The sequence below is a fragment of the Cydia pomonella genome, chromosome 27 (genome assembly GCF_033807575.1).
Source record: "Cydia pomonella isolate Wapato2018A chromosome 27, ilCydPomo1, whole genome shotgun sequence".
NCBI lineage: Eukaryota > Metazoa > Arthropoda > Insecta > Lepidoptera > Tortricidae > Cydia > Cydia pomonella.
The window spans coordinates 10,019,841-10,044,221 of NC_084729.1; the positions used below are offsets into that span (position 1 = coordinate 10,019,841).

Genomic DNA, 24,381 nt, shown 5'->3' on the forward strand with positions numbered 1-24,381 from the left:
TATGCACGAGTGACATAAATAAATCCTTGAACGCGGGCCACTCTTCATAACTTCCACTAAAGGTAGGTAACTCGATCCGCGGCAAACGTACAAAGTTGTTTTGTGTTCCTGCTATAGCATAGCTTGCATTCGTAATAGAAGTTTCCATTAAAGTATCTTGCACTAAACTTGAAAGTCTGTCCATTAAATCTCCCCGGAGTACGTTGTATAAATCTTCGTAAATAAAAAACTCTTCATTCAAAAAGTATGGTAAAACACCCCTTTGGTCCGAAGGTGTAGCCTTAACCAACTCTTGATGTCCATTATTGAACGTAGTCCAGTACTCATCAATCATTTTAATGCGAGACTCGATGTAACCCTTGGTTAATCTTTCTTTAGGGCATTTCTTTAAGTTAGTTTGTGTTTTCCGAAGCACTATAGCACTATCTTCAAGCACAGCAAGTAATTGTTTTTGTTTATCAGTCATTGTTAACGATAAAACACTGCAATTTCACGTACAAGTCTATAAAACGTTGTTATAACTTTAAGCAATAAAACTTGTTTATATTCAAAATAACTCATTAGTTTGAGGTGCAATTCGTTAGCATTTGCCGGCTCCTTATCTCTGGAATGCGCCTCGCTATTGTTCTCGCCGCCGGGCGGCCGGTGTCCGATGCACTAATTTATCCGGTTCGATTGCGACCATATGATGGTTGTAATAAGGTTCACTTTGGTAAGTTGTGGTTTTTGCATTTAACTAAATGAGAAAGACGTGTGATCTTGTACGAGTTTATTAAGCGACTGATAGGACATATAAAATAGAAAGAGAAGGCGGGAATATACTTAAACAGGCATGCATAAGGTTCAAATTTAACACAACAGCACCATAAATATAAAATTTGAAGGGGCACGGATATATAATAAGATACCAAAACATGTAAAAGAATCTAACACAATGAGCATTTTTAAAACGAATCTAAAAACTTATATTGTAAATAACATCCCTATAATCCAAACCTAAATGCGGCCCTGGCCAGTTACCGCTGACCACTACTTAGTGCAGTTGTGCGGCGGTGCGTATTTAAACTTACTTCTACCCACTATACTGCCACTTAACACAATTGTTATTATTATGTTATTGTTACCTAACTTAAGACTTAAATATACTTAGAGTAATAAAATTAATTTTGTAAATTTGTAAATACAACCAAATTGTCGCTCACGGGCGCAAACTAACAAATTAGCATAGAATTCATTAGTGCATGTATGTATCTCATTAAGTGAAATGTATATTTCTTTTGAGATCAATAAAAAATTCTTTAACCACAAATAATGACATTCCAAATTGAGGGCCGACATTTAATGATGTAATGATTTGACAATACTTTAAATTAATTACTTAATTATTTTTAATAGAGTAAGTTAATCATTATTTTTTAATTATATTATGTAATTAGCAATGTATTGCACTGTATGTATGGGTCTTGTTATCCCAAATAAATGACTTTATTATATTATAAATATGTATAAAATTTTTCACCTTATTGCAATAGATTGAGAATAGCAGTCACTTTCGGAAGGTGAGATAGCAGTCACTTTCGTAAAAACTAGTGCCTACGCCAAATCTTGGGATTAGTTGTCAAGCGGACCCCAGGCTCCCATGAGCCGTGGCAAAATGCCGGGACAACGCTAGGAAGAAGATTGCAATAGATTAAGGTGAAGAAATGTTTACATATTTATGAGCTCGACTGTAATTTATACCTCATTTATCGAGACGAGCTAGCAATGCGCCCTCACTTTTGTATCCAAATGAAAGGGACAAGAAGGTGGGTGTATACATTTGCACCTGAATGGTAGGATAGGCTTACATGCCGGCGGCGACGTGCGGTTTTATATTAATGTTCGTTATGAAGATAAGAAAATATAATATTAAGATTGCATCTGTATGATGACACCAGCTGGTAAAGGCTCTTTTGACTGTTTATGTTACTTGCATGCAAGAACTTAATGTATTATGATTTGATTATTTTTATTGTTAATTACGTGTTAGATATAAGTAGCAAATTGCTTTGCCCTATCCGGGTTCATGTACCATAGTAATAAGTCCTAGACATAATGCATTGTACATGAATGCAATAAACAAATAAAACTGAAATCAGAAATCATTTATTGCGAACCATGGTACATAGTTATTACATTTAAATTATAAAAACACATGGCACCCTGAAACGGGTATTGCAAATATTCTTATAGGACTATAGGCTAGGACTAAAGTGATTTAATTTAGTAGTACGCATTTATGAGCATTATTTTTAACTACATTTATAAGTATAATATATTATAAGTAAATATAATATATTATAACTTACGTAACCGACCGTAACCGATGAAAGTTAGTTTGTTTTTATATTTATGTTATATGTTACTACTACTACTTTTTTTTTCAGTTTCTTAATAGGGTCAATTAGATTTATTAAAAAGTAATTAAATGTCGGGCACAATAAAAATAAACTAACTTATCTATTAAATAAAACTAAATTAAAACTAATACTAAATAAAATTAAAATATGTCTAAAAAATTTGGCCCCTTTGGCATGGTGCCGAGGATGCTGGCAGCATTTCCCCGCTTTATAGCGATGCTAATACGTTGTGCGAGAAAGCTGCCAGCTCTTCGGTCACCTGTGAAGTCGACCAGCCTTTTAGATAGTTCTTTAAAAAGTTGTAGAGCATTAGGACCCCACGGGCCAAGCGTCTCGACCCCAAATGGCATAAAAATGTATTCGGGGCCGAGACCCCTGTACTTTTGTATTTTAAGCTTTTCGGCCCCTTTAGCCGCGGCACCCGCACTGTTACTACTACTTATAATTAGTATTCCTTATTATGTTAAATTATGCTTTCTCTATTAAAAATGATTGTAGTTTTGATATAAAAGTTGCATTTTGATTGAGTTTCTGCACTTTAATCCTTGATATTTAAGTAGAACATATTCGTTTGTCCGCGCGAAATTAAAAATAATGTCCAGTTATAACATAATATTATTGAAAAATCCATTTGAAAATTGAGAAGATTTTGGTTCAAGTTTGCTTGTGTGAGTGATGTTTACACTATCCATAATGTAAAACAAGATGGCGATTTTAAGTTTAATCATAGTATAGGAGCCAACAAAGATGTCACTTAACCTAACAAAGTAGTACCAAATTTGCTCGATAGGTGGTAATAAAATAAGTTTATCTAATTTACAAAATATATTGTATTACTTGAGCTTACAAACCATTTCCGGTAAAATATGATCCCTAGATTCGTACATGTAACTACCTAATCGAAGGTCAGAATAGATTTGCTTTCTAAAGGGTTTTCTTTGACTATAGATGGCTATCGTTTGCCCTACGGCAACGAAATGCTATCTGTCTCTATCACTCTTCCCATTAGTGCGATAGAGAGACAGATAGCGATTGTCATCGTGGGTAGGCTCGCAGTAAATTCTGCACAATTGTAATCTGCGTGGAGTTTGGTGATAGTACTAAAACGTAGTGATTATATGCTCTTTGGTTTAGCCACTTGTCTGTCTGTCAGTGTACTTATTCACTAGGGTCACCACGACGGATGCTATCCTCATTTTTTGGGTTTTTTCTACGCTAAATCTTATGGACACCGCTGAACATTAATGTGCGACTTTCCATAAGATTCCGTGTGTCTGTGACTATCAGCGCCACTTCTCCCTCCACCAACTTCGCACCTTGCCAATAGCTGGCGACACTAACGGCGGTCAGCGTGGTGTTTAAAGGCTGTCAATACCGAAAGCATGGCGCGTCTGCGCACACTGTCAATTTATATCGGAGTAAAAGAAATGTCACTGTAACTGGGCCTTAATACGCAATAATAAGAAAACTATTGATTATTTGCGTAATATGTATTACTAGTTAGTGGTTGAAGCACCAATTACATCCACACTTCCCGATTTCGGGCCTGATAATCGTTTTCGTTTCACGGAATATCAGCACATCGTTAACAATATTTGAAGTGTAAAAACTACATTGTCTATAATTATAAAAATCAAATCTTTTACTCTCAGAAACACGTAATCAGAGTGACAGAGAAAAATGCTCGCAATTGACGAACTTCGATTTTCGCGGTTATATTACTTGATAGCCCAGGGCGGCTACCGGGCATTTTTCTCTGTCACTCTAATTACGTTTTAGTGAGAGTAAAAGAGAAAGATCCCCGCAATTTGCGAATTTCGGTTTTCGCGGTAGGCTTGATAAAACTGTAATTGGCCCAATAATCGGCGAGCCATGTTAGCGTCCACAACACCTGATTTGATCATAAGGGCCCTCCACACTCGTGCGCGAATCGAGGCGCGAAGCCGCGAACGCGAGTATGGATGGCCCTCGCGTCGATTTCGCAGATTGTTCACGCCTTCGCGCCTTATTCCCCGTTTTTTGTCGGTATTTGGCCCGCGTCAAAGGAGACACGAAGCGCGAAATTGCAAGTCTCCACACTCGCAATCGCTTCGCGCCGCGATTCGCTCACGAGTCGGTTAATCTGTCATAACTTTCTATGGCGGCTACTTGGTTATATTGGGTGCGAACTTGATCTCAAAAATTAATTTGACAGTTCCCAGTTTGAATCAGTGCCTTGCCGCAAACTAAATCCGATCAGCTGACGCTCCGGCGCCATCTTGCCGCGAACCAAACTGCGAAATCGCCGTGAAGTTGTGCGAGTGTGGAGTCTATGTCAACGTCGCGGTATGTTCGCTCCGCGAAGTCGCGCCGCGATTCACGCGCATTGTCTGGAGGGGGCTATACAATTTAATCAGATTGGCGAAAATATTTTTCAGTCTGGAGTGGCCTTTATAAAAAAAAAATTAACTTCCCCTCCAGACTATGCACGTGAATCGCAGCGCGACTTTATATCTCCATGCATGAAGCAGACAGTACATAAGTTAGAGCGAGAAACGATTATTTTGACAGCACCAAGGTGGCGGTGCGGTGCGGTAGTCTGTTGTGGCTTAATAGTCTGTCAATGTCAACTCAACTGTCACAATTGACAATACTCGCAAGGTAAGTGTCACTGTCATGCTATTCTATAATAATGCTAAGCGTGGGCATTTATTTTACATTTTTTTTATTTCAATAATATCATAAGTATCATGCCTATAATTACTGTTGAGTTAGAGACTTTTGTACAATAGTATAACATTTGTGACGCGATCTGTGAGAGATGGAAGCAAGTGCTGACTCTGGCCGAATGTCGCCGGCGCGCGTGAAGGAGGAGGCCGAGACGGACCTGGCGGAAATGCGTAAGTTCATACAATATAAACCGAGAACTAGTCCGATATTTCTAAGCGGATTATGCGATGTTTATGCCATTATTGTTTCTTCCTAGTCGCGATTCTACACAATATTATTTCCACACAGCTGAAGTTGATCAGATGCGTTATTCTTCACATGCATTATTTCTACATAATCTTGACTCTACCTAGTCGCGATTCTTCACAATATTATTTCCACACAGCTGAAGTTTACCACATGCGTTATTTTTCACACAATTATGTTTTTGTACAGTCGAGTCGAGTACAATGTCGAGTCGAAATTGATTCTTTAGCAGTTTACGGTTCAATTTACATTGGACAGCTCTTAGCATAAGTATTTACAACAAAAATATCTTGAACCGCAAATTGCTAAAGAATCAATTTCCTCGACCGTACAATCTTTGCAACTCTTATTAATGTGATTCTACACAACTGTATTTAACCATTATTTTTAATTCACCGGATGAGAAGTATTATTTAGGGGCAATACGGGCAATATAATCTATCCACAGATATCATACAAAAGCAGCTCTACTAAGTTGAACGTTTTCTTTACTTAAGGCATCCTTGGCTTTGGTGATATTTCTAATTTATGTGACAATATTTTTTTTTTTTAAATATTGAACATGCTTCGTTGACAGGTTTTTATGGAATATATAATATACAAATACGTAAATAAATTGAAAAACACCCATGACTGAGGAAAAAATATCTGTGTTCATCACACAAATAAATGCCCATACCGAGATTTTACCCAGGACCATCGGCTTAGCAGGCAGGGTCACTACCAACTAAGCCAAACTGGTCGTCGAAATAGAAATATAATTGTGTGAAGAATAACGCATGTGTTAAACTTCAGCTGTGTAGAAATAATAACTGTGAAGAATATCGCATGTGATAAACTTCAGCTGTGTGGAATGAATATTGTGTAGAATCTTTCCGGTGCATGCGACACTAAACTCAAAATACACCACTACTCAATTACTACCAATATTATAAAAAAACTATTCTCATAACGAATGAAACTCAAATAAACTTGTTACCAAAATGAACCGTTCTCGATTTGCACTTTCCTCAATATGGGCCAATTCCAAATTAACTGAAGCTCATAAAAACCGGTACACAAAAGGCTCTTTTCCCAAAATACCCTAAATTTGAAATACGGGAAAGTATCAGAACACCCGATTTTCATAATGATTGATTCACAAAACGTCATGTTCCCAAAATACACCAAATTCACGATTGTCATACTTTATATGGGTACGTTGCTTTTTAGGGTTCCATATGAAATATGTATACATACTAACATATTTATTACAATTTGCTGCAAAATAGTATCGATAAATTGAGTGAAATAAAAAAAAAAAACCTTTCCGGGCTCTTTAATTCGTATCAAATTCACGCCACTTATGTTTAGGGAAGAGAGATTTTCAGCAAAAACTATTTTTGTTAAAAGTACTATTCCCTTGATTTTTCATATTTTTGGTAAGCTCGGTATAGTAGTATTTTTGTAAGATGTCAGTATTGCCTTATGGAACTATATAGGGCAATGCGGACGACTACTACTGCTCAAAATTTTTCGAGGAAGGCGATTTCCTCCAAACATGTACACTGAATCAAAAAACTTTCTTTGTAACCTCCCTCTCCTTACTATTTTTAGGGTTCCGTAGTCAACTAGGAGCCCTTATAATTTCGCCATTTCCGTCTGTCTGTCTTTCTGTCTGTCCGTCCGCAGCTTTGCTCCGTGATGGTTAGTGCTATTAAGCTTAAAGTTGACATAGATATACAAATTAATATCTTCGGCCACATACACGTTAGAGGGAATTACATTTTTTTTTGCTTCAATCCAATCGTGTAGGTTCAAATGATGTCGCGGATGCGAAGCAACCTATAGTGCGATTCGCACATTTCCAATTATTAGAATATTTTTTTTTTTTTTTTTTTAATCTTATTTATTTTATAAGCAATACATCTTAAGATTAATTATTAGAATTTTTGTTCTCGTGACTAAAATTATACCTGTGCCCGTCATAAAGGAGAGCGGGCGCCCGTTTTGATTCTCAATAAAAATAATTTCGGTACTGGAACTCCTCTTGGCTATGGCGAATCTCAAGAAACAATAAATGATGACATCGATTCCTTTCCTAAAATATGACAATCAAGAATTTAGTGTATTTTGGGAAAAGGCCGTTTTGTGAATCAATCATTATGGGAAACTGGTGTTCTGTGATTGAAATTTAGAGTATTTTGGGAAAAGAGCCTTCTGTGTATCGGTTTTTATGAGCTTCAGTCCATTTGGAATTGGCCCATATTGAGGAAAGTGCAAATCGAGAACGGTTCATTTTGGTAACAAGTTCATTTGAGTTTCATTCGTTATGAGAATAGTTTGTTATAATATTGCTAGTAATTGAGGATTGGTGTATTTTGAGTTTAGTGTCGCATGCACCGGAAAGCGCGACTAGGAAGAAACAATAATGGCATAAACATCGCATAATCCAAATAATTTATAAAAATGTATTTATACATTGAAGTGTTGGCCTGGTTGTCTGACTGAACACACATATAGGCAGCATTGTAAACAATCTATGTTGATTCATCCATATATTTGTCTTGATTGAATGGTAATTACAACCCTTTGTTTCAGCCCGTGTTAAGGAAGAAGCCGAATTCATGGATGAAGAGGAGCGTGTGAAGGAGGAGTGCTCGGACAGCGACGACGGGTGTGGCGTGAGCGAGGCCGCCATGCTGGCCGGCCTGTACGCCGAGCACGAGGTCAAGGACGAGCTCGTGCTGGGGCCGGAGCGCCCGCACCGCCCCACAGTCGGCCTGGTGGTGAGAGGTAGGTTTTATTTTGTTTAACATGTACACAACTCACTAGTTGTAAATATAAGCGGACGGCGGGCTAGCTGCAGGGGGTGCGGGAGAAAACAGTCCCACGGACAATGCGACGGATTTAAGGTTATGTCAAGGTATGTCTCTTGTGAATATCAATTGATTGTTAGGTTTTCTCTTTTGAAATTACATTATGACGCATTCACATACATTATTAATACAAATACATTTTCCAGAGCGAGACGATGAGGCAACCACAAGCGCTTCCACTGGTTCAAGAGGTCCACGAGGGAAAAATGCGCAATATTACCGTGATTACAGAGCACGGAAGCGAGCGGAGCAGGAAAAAGAGTTGTTGAATAGAACTAGTGATCCTTCTACGATTGCTGATTCTTCTACAATTAACGCAGGATCAGCAACATTGAAGAAAAGGAAATCAGCCGCGGAATACCAGAGAGAGTACCGAGCACGTAAAAAAGCCAAACGTGACAATATACTCATTGATTCGCTAGCTGTAATTCCATCAATTTCCACAGGGGGATTTACTACCACTCATCAATCAACTATAGTAGACCAACTAACAACTGCTGGGCCTTCGACGAGTAGTGATATTGGTTTTGCAAAGCCAACAAGGAGGAAAACACCCGCAGAATATCAGCGAGAATATAGAGCAAGGAAAAAAGCTCAACGGGAATCTACCAGGGCTACGAAAACCAACGATGGTTCAATGAAGATTGCTGATGAAAATACCAGCAATATTGGTGACGAAAATGCAAGGATAAACCGTATATACTTACTTACCTTTCCGGTTCCGGTGCAAGCATAGTCAGTCGCTGTGTGTATCGCTCTGCGTTTATTTATTTAGTATAAATTTTATTTTGACACTCGGAGAGACTTTACACTTCCAAATCTTATTAGTATTAGTACTCTGACATTGGGGACCTTTTACATCTCCAGATTTAATGTGTTTTTAACCATAGAGACTATACATCTCTATTGTATTGTAGTAATTATTTGTTTTAAGATTATTATAATGTAATGTTTACCCAGGTATTGGCTGTTGTATTTATAAATGTTGTTATGTATTTTTCATGTCACTATATGATGTTACTATAAATGTTGTATTGACTTGTAAAAGAGCCCTTGAGGCCTACTTGCAGAATAAATTTTAGAATTTTAAATAACGAAATAAAGTGCTAAACATTGACAATTTCTACCGAAAGTGTTACTCCTCAAAGTGATCAAGTTATAGTTTCAACTAAAATAACTTAAAATAAACAAGCAACAATAAAAAAGTGAAGAAAGGGTCTAGCAGGCTAAGGAAGGAGAAGTGGCCCCTGTGACAAATATCGGATTTTAAAAATGTCATTTGTTGGCTATCTCATAATATAGAAACACCCTAACTTTCAGCCCCCTATCTTGAACCGTCACCGAGATACTGTCAAAAACGTCATTTTTTGGACACATTTTTCAATGTCGTTTTTCTCCTGAACTATATAAGGTAGAGCAATCAAACCAAATCATAGCTACAAAGGATGGGTAGGAGTATAACTCTGTTTTGTTTTAATAATTAATTCCATGAAAAAATAATGATTAAAATGTCTGAGAATTTTTTGACAGCTCTTTTCAACAAGTATTTGTAAAGGTACAGCTACGGAAAAAATCACATTTTTATGATAAATAAAGAAATATTATAGGACATTATTATGTACACAAATTGACTTAGTACTAAAGTATGCATGGCATGTGTTGTGGGTACTTATTTACATGTACCTAATATATAAGTATTTATAAATACATAGAAAACACCCATGTCTCAGGAACAAATATTCATGCTTCCAGGATTTGAACCTGGGACCATTGGCTTCATAGGCAGGGACTGAGCGAGCGCTCGCGTCTCGCATCTGTGTGCGCGCACTCACACTTAGATAGCTCCTGCTCCCGCCCACCGCAGCGCGACAGAAACATAGCTTCAAAAATTCGAGATTTGAAAAGTTGCTCAGCTAGGAATTGCTCTTAACAAGCTAAGGAAAATAAATTTCGTTACAATATAATTAGAAAACATTTATATTTTAGGTGCAAGAAATATCTAATAAAATTTGTACTTTACTCAATTTTGTGTTTTTTACCTACCTACCCTACGCCTACTAGGAACTTATTTATTTTGAAGGTGTGACCGAATAGAACTCATTTCGCGTGCCGAGTGATGCCCTAATTCTTAAATTCGTCTTTCTTTAGGAACGGATCTGTTTGTGCTTGTTGGCACATATTTCAGATTTATTTTATCATGTAACATGTCTGACACCTCAGAGAGCTTGAGTTGTTATTTATCATAATGTTGGTCTATATTTACCACTAGATGATCACGCTATACCTTATATTTAAATAAGGTTTTAATTTGTCTTTATTTGTGACATATTTTATTATGTTTGTGTACAGGTTAAACTTCACCGCTATATCCTAGACCCTTATTTACTACATTTCAGTATTACTTTCCAAGGGTTTCAATTGAGAAGGTTGAGGAAAGTAGCAGTATTTCAGCTTACAAAGCTTGAGTAGTAGAGATTAGGCAGGCTAAGACATTACAATGTTCTTTATATATTACTGCAGTTATTGAATTAGGGCATCACTCGTCACGCGAAATGAGTTCTATTCGGTCACACCTTCAAAAGGATTGCATGTAGTGGGCACATCAGACAATGAGATTCTCCGCACTCTGTCTGAACGTCTGGACTGCCGATTTTTAAATACTGGGTGACAATGCATCGCGAACGAAATAGGAAATAAGTAACAGACAGTTGTATACATTATAAGAACGTTTCTATTTTATTCTTATATACCTTTTTTACATTTTAGCTTATTGTATTTTAATGTGATATTGTAAATTAGTAATTTGTGATATGGGTACATTGCCTGAAATAAGTATTATATTAAGATTATTAAAAATAAACTAAAAGTTCTTTATTTAAAAACTATGACATTATTGATTTTTGTTACTATAGAAAAACACTCTTCATAAAATCTTCGAAATTTAACGTGCTCCCATTTCTGCTGGAATAAATTTTTATTTTTCCTAGCACATCTTTTAACTCTAAATACCTACAGTCCACTCAGCTCCACCTGACCATGGCTCCGCCACCATGCTCCAGTAATAATGGCATGCATATTCAGTGTTATCCTAATATCCCACATACATATGACTTTTGGTCACCCTAATAGGGTTGTTTCCAATTTTTTGAAACGCTTGTTTTACGTTCTACATTAACTAAAAGTTGCCCTAAAATTCAACTTTTATATAACGGCTTTAAATATGTTAAATTAACAAAATATATTTTGACAGATGCTTTCGCGCCCAAAACGCTCTTTGAAAATTGTGTGACGACACAGTTTACGGTTTGACACAACTACATACATACGTAGATGTAGATACAAACTGTCAACTGACGTCATTTGTTGTTTATCGCCTAACTGTCCACAGTGTCAATCTGAGAGTTGTGACGTCATCAGAATCTTCAATGACGTTTCGAGTTTAGTCACGTGACGTGTGCCGAAAGATATTTTAAATTCAATATTATTGAAAAAAGAACAAGTTACCTAGCAACTAAAGACTATTCTGTTTGTTGACTGTCTAATGTGTCAGTGTGCAAAAGTGTAGAAGTGAACACTGTTAGTTATATTTATTTAGTGTTGTTTTGTGTGTGTGATGTGTTTAGTGTAATTGAGAACACTTGTGACTCCTATCCGACACTGCGTGGAACTTACGCGTAAGTGGTTACGGGCCCAGCTGCCGGAAATTTGAAAATAAAATGGAGTTGTCAAAAATTTCGATCACCAAACTAGACGACCACAATTGGGTTTCATGGAAATACCGCATGCTAGCGCTGCTCCGCGGTCATGGACTCATGGATATTGTGGAGGGCAACACACAAAGGCCAATTAGACCCTTGGTCGGTAGTGGCGAAGGTGATGCGGCAAATGCCGCTGCTCATGTTGCTGTGCCAGCTGCTCATGCTGCTGCTTTGGCAACATACAACACGGAAATAAAAGAGTTTTTAAAGTTGGAAAGTACAGCCCTACTTTTGATAACAACTAACATTACTGATGAGACACTCGGCAAAGTAATAAGGCTGTCAACACCAAAGGAAGTTTGGGAAGAACTCCACAGGCTATATGAGGGTGCTAATGAGGATCGGTTATATGATCTGTGCCTTGAATTCTTCCAATTAAAGAAGGAAGTCTCTGACGACATGGCAACTCATGTGTCAAAACTAAAGAATTTATGGCATAGACTTAAAGAGGAACTCCTTAAAGAAAAACAAGCAGAACTTCCTGAGGTATTATTGATCTGCAAGATTCTGGACACTCTACCAGAAAATTTTTTCGCCTTCAGATCGAGTTGGCTATTGATGGCGAAAAAAGATCGGACAGTGGAAAACATTACGAGCCAGCTTTGTGCACATGAAAAGGCGCTTCTCGCTAAGGATACTCACGGAGAGTCGAGCGGCACGGCATTGACTGTGAGAATCGGCAAGAAGGTAGCCAGAGGAGACACATCGAAAGATGCAAAGAAACCTGCAAGTAAATTTAAGTGTTTCGTCTGCAAAGAGGTAGGTCACTTGAAGAAGGATTGTCCGACGCAAGCAAAGAGGGACACTCAGAAGAAGTCAACAAGCACCAATATGATGCTGCTCACATTGAGCTCGATTGACTCTATCGCAGATAGTGAGGGCTGGTATGTAGATAACGGGGCTACGCACCATGTCACTATGCGCAGTGACCTTTATACAGACTTTGAGCACTTTGGAGAACCACATACCGTCACAACAGCTGATGGTAATGTAATTGGAGCTGTGGGACAAGGTACAATTCATGTGAAGGCCACGGTCAATAAAAAGACGCATGACCTGTACTTAAGAGACGTGTGGTATGTACCAAAAATAAGCAAAAACCTTTTTTCAGTGCTCAGTACCCAGGACAGGAATACAAATAGCCTGTTTGAGTCAAAGGTTACACAGTGCTCCATGACTATCAACGGGAAGGTTGTTATGACAGGAACAAGGCAAAGATATGGAGGGCTATACAAATTGGATTGTAAAGCCATACAGCCAGTTGCTGACTTAAACCTTGTTGAGGATAAAGACGTGCTTCAATTGTACCACGAGCGTATGGGACATCAAGACAAAAATCACATTAAGACACTGATTGAAAAAGAATTAGGAGTCAAGACTGTGAAGAGTGGAGAGCTATGCGAAGGTTGCATTTTTGGAAAAACGCATAGACAACCGTTTGGCACTCGTGATAAAGCCACTATGCCTGGAGAACGGGTGCACTCTGATGTCTGTGGTCCATTTGCAAGAAGCAATTCTGGATATCGATATTTTGTTTTATTCAAGGATGAATGTACACGTTACCGGTATGTATACTTCTTGAAGAACAAATCGGACGTATATGAAAAGCTCAAGGAGATGCTGTCTGAAGCTAAGAATGCTGGACATACGGTGAAAGAGCTGCTCAGCGACAATGGTCGTGAATACGATGACAAGAGAGTGAAGGATTTGTTGAAGGCAAGTGGAATTAAGCAAAGATTAATTATGCCTTACACTCCTGAACAAAACGGATGCTCCGAGCGAGAAAATAGGACTATAGTCGAGTCAGCTCGAGCCATGATGCACGCGCACGACGAAATCCCTCAGATTTTGTGGGCTGAAATGGTGAGTACTGCCGTATATATTCTTAACAGGACAGGTCCGACCAAAGATGGAGTAAAGTCACCTTACGAGCTGTGGCTTGGTAAAAAGCCTCAAATAAAACACCTACGGGTTATCGGCTCAACGTGTTATGCGCATATTCCTAAGCAGAAAAGGAAGAAACTGCATAAAAAGGCAACAAAGTGCATCTTAATTGGCTATGACAACGATGATGGCTACCGACTCTGGAACAAAGGTACGAACTCCTTAGTAAGGTCAAGAGACGTTATTTTTGACGAAAGACCTATTCGAACAAAAATAGACTCAGACGACACGGAAAGAGGAGAAGAAACGACTGACTTCCAAATTCCTCTTCATAAGGAGGTACGTAAATCTGTCGACAAACCGCAAAACGAGCTAGACCAGGATAGAGAACAACGTAACAGACTTGGCGTTGAAGAAGATCACAGCATGGTTGTTCCTGTGATACAGCGTGACGAGGTTGGTCTTAGAGGAGACCAAGGTGTAGATTATCCTGAAGTTCCTACCGCTAGCGGAGATGAATTCGAAGATGCGTTACCAGAGTTACCAGCGCCAGTTCAACAAGAATCTGTTGAATTAGAGGAGGATGAGAGGAACGAAGAGCAAGGAGTAGATCTGGAAGAAATGTTACTTTCAAACGATGAGCAAGGATCGAGATTTACGGAAGAAATGTTGCTTGGAGAAAACCAAGATGAAGAACATTTAAGCACAGAGTTTGAGGTACCGGAAAGAATGATATTAAGAGATCGTGCTACTCTTCGCCCTCCTGAAAGATTCAAAGATTTTGTTATGAACGCAGAGATGGGCTACTCTGACTATCAGGAACCGACTTCTATAAAGGACGTCATTTTGAGCCCAGAAAAAGAATTTTGGAAAGCAGCTATGGATGCTGAAATGACATCATTGAATGAAAATCAGACATGGGAACTGAAAAACTTACCGAAAGGAAGAAAAGCAATACCTTGTAAGTGGGTGTTCCGCATAAAGTTAAACCCTGACGGTTCTGTGGAAAAATACAAGGCCAGACTTGTTATTAAAGGGTTTTATCAAAAAAGAGGAATAGATTACGAGCAAACTTTCAGTCCAGTTACAAGAATGGCGACGGTTCGCTCTGTTATTAGCGTAGCCGCAAGTGAAGGAATGGCAATGCTGCAATTCGATGTTGCAACTGCCTTCTTGTATGGTTCTCTGGATGACGAAATCTATATGAGACAGCCAGAAGGCTATGATGATGGCTCTGGTCAAGTGTGCCTTTTACGGAAAAGCCTCTATGGTTTGAAACAGGCTCCACGATGTTGGAATCGATGTATCTTGGATTTCCTCAAAGAGATTGGTTTTGAAACAAGTGTCGCCGATCCATGCCTTCTGACTCGCACTAAGGGTTCTGGAAAGCTTATTATAGCTCTATACGTTGACGACGGCTTGGTCGCTGGCACTAATAAGGAGCTAATAGACGAACTGGTCAAAGAGCTCTCTGGTCGTTTCAAGATAACGACAAAGGAAGCATCCTACTTCTTAGGAGTAGAGATACAAACCAGAGGAGATGATATAAAAATCTGTCAACCCTCGTACGTTCATAAGATATTGCGCAGATTCGGGATGGATGCATGCAAGCCAGTCTCGACGCCTATAGCAAAGGACAGCATGTTTTGTGACAAAGTTGACCGGAGTTACATGCTGAGCAACTATAGACAGATGGTTGGAGCTTTGGCCTACTTAATGGTATGCACCAGGCCTGATATCGCTTATGCTGTCAGCGTAGTATCACGAAGTTTAGAAAATCCCAGTGATCAAGATTGCATCAAGCTGAAGCGAATTTTGCGGTACTTACAATTTACGCCAGACTTGGGGGTACTGTATCATAAAGATCACAAAAAGGGTTATTTGGAATGCTATAGTGATGCTGATCATGCAGGAGACATTAACACTGGAAGATCCACAAGTGGTGTGCTTTGCATGTATGCGGGAGGAGCTATTTCCTGGCTCAGCCAAAGGCAATCGAGTGTAGCTATTTCAACTACGGAAGCTGAAATTGTAGCTGCGAGCGAGGCTGCAAGAGAATCGATTTGGCTCTCTCGTCTCATCGGTGGTATAACCGACCTCAAGCACATACCTTGCCTAAGAGTGGACAATGAAGCAGCTATTAAGCTAGCTGAGAATCCGGAGTTTCATCGTCGAACGAAACACATCCGAGTCCGACATTTCTTTGTGAGAGAACTGGTTACAAGTGGAGAACTTGCCATAGCTAAAGTGTCCAGTGAAGAGCAACTGGCTGATATGTTCACAAAGCCACTTGCAAGACCCAGGTTGAGAAAAATAACTCAACAGATAGGTCTTTGTTGAGAGGAGATATTGAAAAAAGAACAAGTTACCTAGCAACTAAAGACTATTCTGTTTGTTGACTGTCTAATGTGTCAGTGTGCAAAAGTGTAGAAGTGAACACTGTTAGTTATATTTATTTAGTGTTGTTTTGTGTGTGTGATGTGTTTAGTGTAATTGAGAACACTTGTGACTCCTATCCGACACTGCGTGGAACTTACGCGTAAGTAATATTTACAAAAATATGGTCATTACAGGTCCCCTAAAAGTAGTTTAACATGTTCTTATAATCCAAAAGAATTTATTGGGATACAATTCTGCCCTAAGATTTGTAGATGGAAACAACCCTATCTTTGACTTCTCATGTCGACACACTTTTGGCCAATGTACACTGTCCGGATTATTTTCTAGGTCCGTAGTCCACATCATCATCTGTCAAACTCAAATGTCATTGTCAATAATCGTAAATAAAGCGTAATCCAACGTATAGAACGTAGTGCTTAAATTAAATGGTCTTTGGCGTAATCTGCGTAATAGCGTATAGCTTGATGGAGCCATAACACGAAAAATTTATTGATTGTGGTTATATATATAATTTGTCATCAATAGAGTCATCTATTTTACAATATAATGAGATTATTTGATTTGTTGTTCATTCGCTGGTTTCGTTCATTTTGTGTGGTTGCATCTACTGTTTTAAACAGCAATTGCATAAGAATCGTCCATAAAATATGATATTACATGAATAATATTATGATTTTGATTGAAACTTTTAAGTAGTGCTTGATGTTCTTGTGAATGCAGTTTTGGACGTAAAACATAGTGCGGGATGGACGCGAGCGCGGGCGGCGACATGGCGCGCGTGAAGCAGGAGCCCGAGTGGCTTGCTGGCCGTGGTGAGCACACACTAACTTTACTCACATTTGTTTCTATAATTGAACACTGTCACTAATATTATTGACACTATTGCTGTATGAAAATGTAGTATCTTAGACGTTTAAATACCAAATACACTTTGTTGTCCCATGCAAGCTATTTTAATAAAGTAGTGAAAGCATTTTTGTAGTAAAATTAAGTTATTGATCGAGTTGGCTTGATGGGACTAGGTGTGATATATAAATATTTTTTACGCTTTAATCCTTTACACGGCACAATCTATATTATAACTAAAAATTGAATCTTGAATTGAGTCTTTTTGAATGCAGAAATGTAGGAAATCTGGTTTGTTTAAGGGTCCACCTTCAAATTGCAATAATAAATATATTTTGCCTGGTTCTTGTTGTTATTGATGCCTAATAAGCCACAAAAAACCAGTAAATTTCAAGTTTTTTTTTTTAAAGGTAAGCATTTGACCACAATCTCACGTAACGGTAAGTGCCAAAATGCAGTCTAGGATGGAACATGCTTACCTAAAAGATGTCTATTCACTCTCGATTTAAAAAGATCCAAATTATAGTGGTCTGGGAATAGATTTGCAGGAAGTGAATTCCACTCCTGTAAATGGCTGCAATTTTATTTTTAAGCAAGATGGCCTCTGCTTTCTTACCACTGTAAAAGTAATAATAATATAATAAAGAAGTTTATTCAAAAAGTTTAATTATAGGTACATAATAAAAGTACACAATAATGCTTACAAACTAATTGAAAGGGAAAGTGGCTCAGCTAATGTCTGCGCCAAAAGGCCTCGGGGCACAGCGGCCTTAAAGACTTCCAGCAACGGACGCTGTTATTCTGCCACCGCCGTATTTGTACATCTAGCTAAGGACAGCAGAAACATTAACACTATTACATTTAGGACAGGATAGCAAAAACGAACAATACGCAGTGAATACAAAAAAAAAATGATAACTAAATTTAAATATCTATAGAGCAGGTCATTCAACCAAAAGTGTATGTTACTTTCTTTTGGAGGTCCAGTAAATATGCCTTGCAACACATTTTGATAACCGCCAGGGACTTACTGTTAACTACGGGTGGCGGCAAATTGTTCCAGCATTTGGACGCAGCATAGCGAAAACTGCCTCTAAATGACTGAAGCCGAAATAGTGGAAGGGAGATACGCTCTTGTTGCTCACGCAAACCTTTCAACTTTCGGTTAGGCTTCCATTCAAGTTTACGCGCAAGATATGGTGGAATGCCAGATTGTTTAAACGTAAATACCATAGCCGCAAGCTTTAATATTCGTCTATTTGACATATTCAGCTTACCCGCTTTATTGAGGTAAGGGCTAATATGTGAGCGGCGAGGGATATCTTGACAGAAACGCATGCATGAATTTTGCACACTTCTGTTCTTTTTCTTATGCAAGGCCCGAGAATTGAATTGAATTGAATTGAAAAAAAATAACATTTTGGTATTTTGGAATTTATGAGCTTCAAATCGCAGCGACTCCTCCATTACGATGCCTACATTTTTTACCTGACTTTCTTCTAATATAGGCAGCCCTGATATTCGCAAATCGATTTCAAGGCCACGTACTTTAGCAATCTGTTTTTTCGTTCCTAAAATAATGAAGACAGATTTTTTAGGGTTAATGATGAGACCATTGTCATTGGACCAACCTGCTACAGCTTCTAAATCGGTATTAATTTGCGTTATTGCAAGTGTCACGTCAGTTTCTGTGGGGCGTATATGCTTCATTGGCTGGGTGTCATCAAAAAGACTATAGGATAAAATAAGAATACAATCCATAAAGAAGCTCACCAAAACAAAAGATGTCACAAAAACAATAAAAAAGTTAAAATGGAAATGGTCAGGCCATACAATAAGAGGCAAAGAAAAATGGTCGAAAACGATAATGAACTGGTTCACAGGCCATAAGAAAAGGAAAAGAGGTAGACCATTTAGAAGATGGGTGGACGACATCAAAGCCATAGCAGGAAGCACATGGACGAGAGAGGAATGGAGAAGGCTGGAGGAGGCCTTTTGCCAATAAATGGCACACAGACAGGAATAAAAAATGCAAGAAATGTAGAAAAATTGAAATTTACTTTACTGTCTGAAATAAAGGATTTATACATTTATACATGGATGTTTTTAGGGTTCCATACCCAAAGGGTAAAACGGGACCCTATTACTAAGACTCCGCTGTCCGTCTGTCACCAGGCTGTATCTCATGAACCGTGATAGCTAAACAGTTGAAATTTTCACAGATGATGTAATACTAAAAAGTACAGAACCCTCGGTGGGCGAGCCCGACTCGCACTTGTCCGGTTTTATTGCCCGGTATATTAAATATATCATTGTCTGAGTAGCCACAACACAAGACTTCTTGGCTTACCGTGGGGCTTAAATAAAATACACAAATTGACCAAGTACCACGGTAAGCCAAGAAGGCTTGTGTTGTGGGTACTCAGACAACAATATATTTATTATACAAATAGTCAATTTGTGTAAGAATGTCCCTATAATATTTAGTATGTGGTATTTTGAACAGAGGCCTCGAAGCGGCAGATCTCTAGAAACAAGTGACCCTAGGACCATCACAAAGGTTGTTAGTAGAATTTGCGAAAACGAAGCATGCCCTTAATATTTCATGTGAGAAATTGGAATTATAATATACAAATTCATCTGGTTGTAGTGAAACAAATTAAAAAGAAAAATTGTATGAAGATTCGTATGAAACTTAGGATAGCTAAAGTAACTAAAAATTTGCGTTATTTAATTCTAGGCGAAGTTGAAACCCATTCAATTTCCTTCATACTAAAAATCATATTTGGTAATATTTACTAATTTTGGAAAATGTGTGTTACAATTTCTCTAAAATCCATACTAATTAAAACAAAAAATATTACTTTGCGCAAAGATAACGACACTCGATGAGTTTTGTACTTTTGGTGGTGGGTTGTTATATTTATTTGCGTAAGTATTTGTTTTTGCGATAGGAGGGTGGGAACATTAATTACATGTAAAAATACGCAAGTAAATATAACAGGTTAGCACTGATTAGGCCTCGCGAGGAAATTTCATCGCGCGGCAAACGATGGGCCTCGCGCGGCCGCGTGCTCGTGTAACTTTTGCCTCAGTACGTTTGCCTCAGCCGAGCCAATTTGCTCAGCAAGATGGCGTCCCTCAGTCAGCTGTTCAAAATGGTGCTGCACATATTCACTGCCGTAGCTCGTGTATGATTTATTTTTCTTTTCAAAGCAATCCAAAAGAAAAAACGAAAACTAACAGGAGGAGATTTTGGGTGCAACAATTCTATAAAATCAATCACGATACGGAAATCGGCTCTTTGAGGTGATGGAGTAAGACGAATTTCAAACGCATTTAAAAATAACCGGCCAAGAGCATGTCGGGCCACGCTCAGTGTAGGGTTCCGTAGTTACTCTTCCGTCACAATAAGCTAAACTGGAGCTTAAAGTATAGTAAATTGTTAACCAAGGGATGAAACGGTACCTTTCACCCGAGTTAAACAAATAGGCTTTGCATAATCAGTACCTAATTAAAGTAAGTCTTTTTACTATGAAGGGAAAACTTTTTGCGATAACTCGAAAACAGCTAAACTGATCATATCCGCTATAGTTTTCATTTAATGTCTTTCTTAAGCTCTACTTCCACGATTTTTTTCATATTTATAGGACCTATAGTTCAAAAGTTAGAGGGGGGGGACACATTTTTTTTCTTTCGGAGCGATTATCTCCGAATATATTCACTTTATCAAAAAATGTTTCTTGAATACCCCACACTCTAGGGTTGAAGCGAAAAAAAAGTTCATCCCCACTTTACGTGTAGGGGAGGTACCCTAAAAAAAATTAAATTTTTAGATTTTATTGTACGACTTTGTCGGCTTTATTGATTTATATATCCATGCCAAATTTCAGCTTTCTAGCACTAACGACCACGGAGCAAAGCCTCGGACAGACAGACGGACATGGCGAAACTATAAGGGTTCCGTTTTATGCCATTTGGCTACGGAACCCTAAAAACTATAAGGGTTCCGTTTTATGCCATTTGGCTACGGAACCCTAAAAAGGACTGATTTGACTTGTTATGTTCACAATTACACGTAAAATTTAAATGGCAAGACACGAATTGAAGAAAGGTATCACTTTCAGGGAGATGATGCTTCCCACGCAGCGATATTTAACGATGGAAAACTCGTACACCAGTCTCAGTCTATTTGTTAAATTTTAAATCCCCTATCCATATAGTTGGGATCTCTAGCCTACCATATCATGTATTTGCTACGTAAAAGTATATTAATTTGCAACATTGGTCTTTATTCATATTTTCCAATTTGATGTACGGAACAAAATAACCACGCGCACCAAACAAACACGTCCTGACCGGCGCGCGGCAAACGACTGACTGAGGCGCCTTTGAGCATGCCGAAAAACCGACACCGAGCGGCTCGGCCAAGGTCGCGCTCGCCCGAGGAAAACGTACGCTCTGCCTCGGCCGAGGCACGTCTACATTGGCCGTTTTGTGCGCGAGGAAATTGCCTCGCGCGTATGCTCGCTCTGTGTGGACCCGGCTATTGACTAGCACTTTATCTTTTCATGGATTAGGAAAGTAATTTTTTTTGTTTTAATTTGTTTATATTTTGTTTCAGTCATTGTTAAGGAGGAAGCAGAATTCATTGATGAAGAGGAGTGTGTGAAGGAGGAGTGCGTGGATAGCACAAACGGGTGCGGCGTGAGCGAGGCCGCCATGCTGGCCGGCCTGTACGCCGAGCACGAGGTCAAGGACGAGCTCGTGCTGGGGCCGGAGCACCCACACCGCCCCACAGTTGACCTGGTGGTGAGAGGTATTTTTTTTTATTTTTGAAATTAGTTGAGCTACACCGCCTTCGACACACACACACACACACACACACACACACACACACACACACACACACACACAACACACGCTCGCACACGCGCACGCACACACGCGCAAACGCACACGCGCGCACACACGCGCGAGCACACACGCGCGCGCACACACACGCGCTCACACACACACACACACACACACGCCTCGTCCCACAAATAAAATTCAAACTTAACATAAAAGAAGACACAAATACAAAAACCTAGTCAAACAACCCGTTTCGAGCCCCCTCCAGACGCAAAGGTGCCCATCATGCTCGCCGCGTTGCCACGCTGAATCGCGATAGAAAGGTCGGTAGACTGATGATATCACGAGCACGCTGTATGCCCAAACCTCTGTTCCGTATGGGCAAAGATGCCAGAGACCACTGATCCGGATTTGTTGGTATTAAATAAATATTTCGTCGTGTTGCAGGGTCTGCTGGCTTCCTCTGTGTGTCGGATCGGGGACGCTCATGCGCGGTCAGGCTGGAGCGCCTGCTGCCGGACGCGGCGCGGCGCAGCTGCCGGGTCGGGCGCCGCACGTACAAGCTGCGCGCCGCCGAGCCCGCCGCCGCCGCCAGCTATCAGTGCCACCATTGCGGCGAACGGTTCACGAACAAGTCGGTTTTGAAGAAACACATACGCGCTCACTTGTCGTTAGGACCGTCGCGTAATTCGACCCGAGAGAACATTTTTTTAGACCAGGAAATGTCATACAAGGATAGAAAACTTTATAAATGTAGCACTTGTGAGTATATGAGTAGCAGGAAATGGGATTTACGGAATCATCAATTGATACACACCGGTGACAAACCTTATCAATGTAAGTACTGTGACCACAGGAGCCGTAATAGAAAAACCATACGAACTCACGAGATGATACACACTGGTGACAAACCCTTTCAATGTAACTACTGTAATTACAAGTCCATAAGGAAAGATCTTTTACGACAACACGAGATTAATCACACCGGGGAAAAGCCATTTGACTGTAGTAACTGTGACTTCAAGTGCAAAAGCAAAGCGGTTCTACGACGTCATCAATTTGTACACTCTGATGAAAAGCCTCTCCAGTGTAGTTATTGCGAATACAGGTGCAGACTGAAACGAGATATACGAAGACACGAGAGGACACACACTGGGGAAAAGTATTTTGACTGTAGTAACTGTGACTACAAGAATAAAAGCAAAGCAAGACTACGACGACATGAAATGATACATACGAGTGAAAAGCCTTTCCAGTGTAGTTATTGCGAATATAAGTGCAAACAGAAACTAAATTTACGAAGACACCAGAGGATACACACTGGGGAAAAGCCTTTCCAGTGTAGTTATTGCGAATACAAGTGCAGTCTGAAACGAGATTTACAAAGACACGAGACTACACACATTGGGGGAAAGTCTTTTGAGTGCAGTAACTGTGGCTACAAGTGCATAAGCAAAACAATACTACGACGACATGAAATGATACACACGGGTGAAAAACCTTTCCAGTGTAGTTATTGCGAATACAAGTGCAGACAGACACCAGATTTACGAAGACACGAGAGCATACACACTGGGGAAAAGCCTTTTCAATGTAGTTATTGCGAATACAAGTGCAGACTGAAACGAGATTTACGAAGACACGAGAAGACACACACTGGGGAAAAGTATTTTGAGTGTAGTAACTGTGACTACAAGTGCATAAGCAAGGCAAAACTACGACGACATGAAATGATACACACGGGTGAAAAACCTTTCCAGTGTAGTTATTGCGAATACAAGTGCAGACAGAAACCAATTTTACGAAGACACGAGAGCATACACACTGGGAATGTAGTTATTGCGAATACAAGTGCAGAGTGAATCGAGATTTACGAAGACACGTGAAGACACACTGGGGAAAACTCTTTTGAGTGTAGTAACTGTGGCTACAATTGCATAAGCAAAGCAACACTACGACGACATGTAATAATACACACAGGTGAAAAACCTTTCCAGTGTTGTTATTGCGAATACAAGTGCATACTGAACTGAGATTTACAAAGACACCAGAGGATACACACTGGGGAAAAGTCTTTTGAGTGTAGCAACTGTGGCTACAATTGCATAAGCAAAGCTACACTACGACGACATGTAATAATACACACGGGTAAAAAACCTTTCCAGTGTAATTATTGCGAATACAAGACGAGGCGGAAACCAGATTTACGAAGACATGAGACGATACACATTAGGGATAAAACGTTTTGACTGTACTAATAACAGTAACAAGTGTACTAGCAAATCAGATCTACGACGTCATCTAACACTCTTTACATGTACAGTCGGCGACGGAGATACGTAATCCCCCTAATAGCAGAAAGTGTACAATAATTTCGACAGCACATTCAATGTTCATGTCATTAAAGTTCAATGTTTGCGTAGCTGT

The 24,381-nt window shown here is 39.3% G+C and overlaps 2 protein-coding genes across 2 annotated transcripts; both read left to right on the forward strand.

Annotated features, from left to right (window-relative positions):
* Positions 1 to 4,699: 4,699 nt before the first annotated feature.
* On the forward strand, positions 4,700 to 10,236 carry LOC133532636 (uncharacterized). Its single transcript, XM_061871391.1, has 3 exons — positions 4,700 to 5,278; positions 7,935 to 8,129; positions 8,359 to 10,236. Exons 1-3 carry the CDS (start codon positions 5,200 to 5,202, stop codon positions 8,946 to 8,948), a joined length of 864 nt encoding a protein of 287 aa, XP_061727375.1. The 5' UTR covers positions 4,700 to 5,199; the 3' UTR covers positions 8,949 to 10,236.
* A 6,527-nt stretch (positions 10,237 to 16,763) lies between these two features.
* LOC133532596 (gastrula zinc finger protein XlCGF26.1-like) lies at positions 16,764 to 24,137 on the forward strand. Its single transcript, XM_061871345.1, has 3 exons — positions 16,764 to 17,066; positions 21,725 to 21,919; positions 22,402 to 24,137. Exons 1-3 carry the CDS (start codon positions 17,000 to 17,002, stop codon positions 23,814 to 23,816), a joined length of 1,677 nt encoding a protein of 558 aa, XP_061727329.1. The 5' UTR covers positions 16,764 to 16,999; the 3' UTR covers positions 23,817 to 24,137.
* The last annotated feature ends 244 nt before the right edge of the window (positions 24,138 to 24,381 follow it).

What these genes read in the sequence shown, in the direction of transcription:
- LOC133532636 (XM_061871391.1), top strand. Translation starts at nt 5,200, where the DNA reads ATGGAAGCAAGTGCTGACTCTGGCCGAATGTCGCCGGCGCGCGTGAAG. An exon ending in GACGGACCTGGCGGAAATGC is followed by an intron (nt 5,279 to 7,934) that starts GTAAGTTCATAC and finishes CCTTTGTTTCAG; the next exon opens with CCCGTGTTAAGGAAGAAGCC. An exon ending in AGTCGGCCTGGTGGTGAGAG is followed by an intron (nt 8,130 to 8,358) that starts GTAGGTTTTATT and finishes TACATTTTCCAG; the next exon opens with AGCGAGACGATGAGGCAACC.
- LOC133532596 (XM_061871345.1), top strand. Translation starts at nt 17,000, where the DNA reads ATGGACGCGAGCGCGGGCGGCGACATGGCGCGCGTGAAGCAGGAGCCC. An exon ending in CGAGTGGCTTGCTGGCCGTG is followed by an intron (nt 17,067 to 21,724) that starts GTGAGCACACAC and finishes ATTTTGTTTCAG; the next exon opens with TCATTGTTAAGGAGGAAGCA. An exon ending in AGTTGACCTGGTGGTGAGAG is followed by an intron (nt 21,920 to 22,401) that starts GTATTTTTTTTT and finishes GTCGTGTTGCAG; the next exon opens with GGTCTGCTGGCTTCCTCTGT.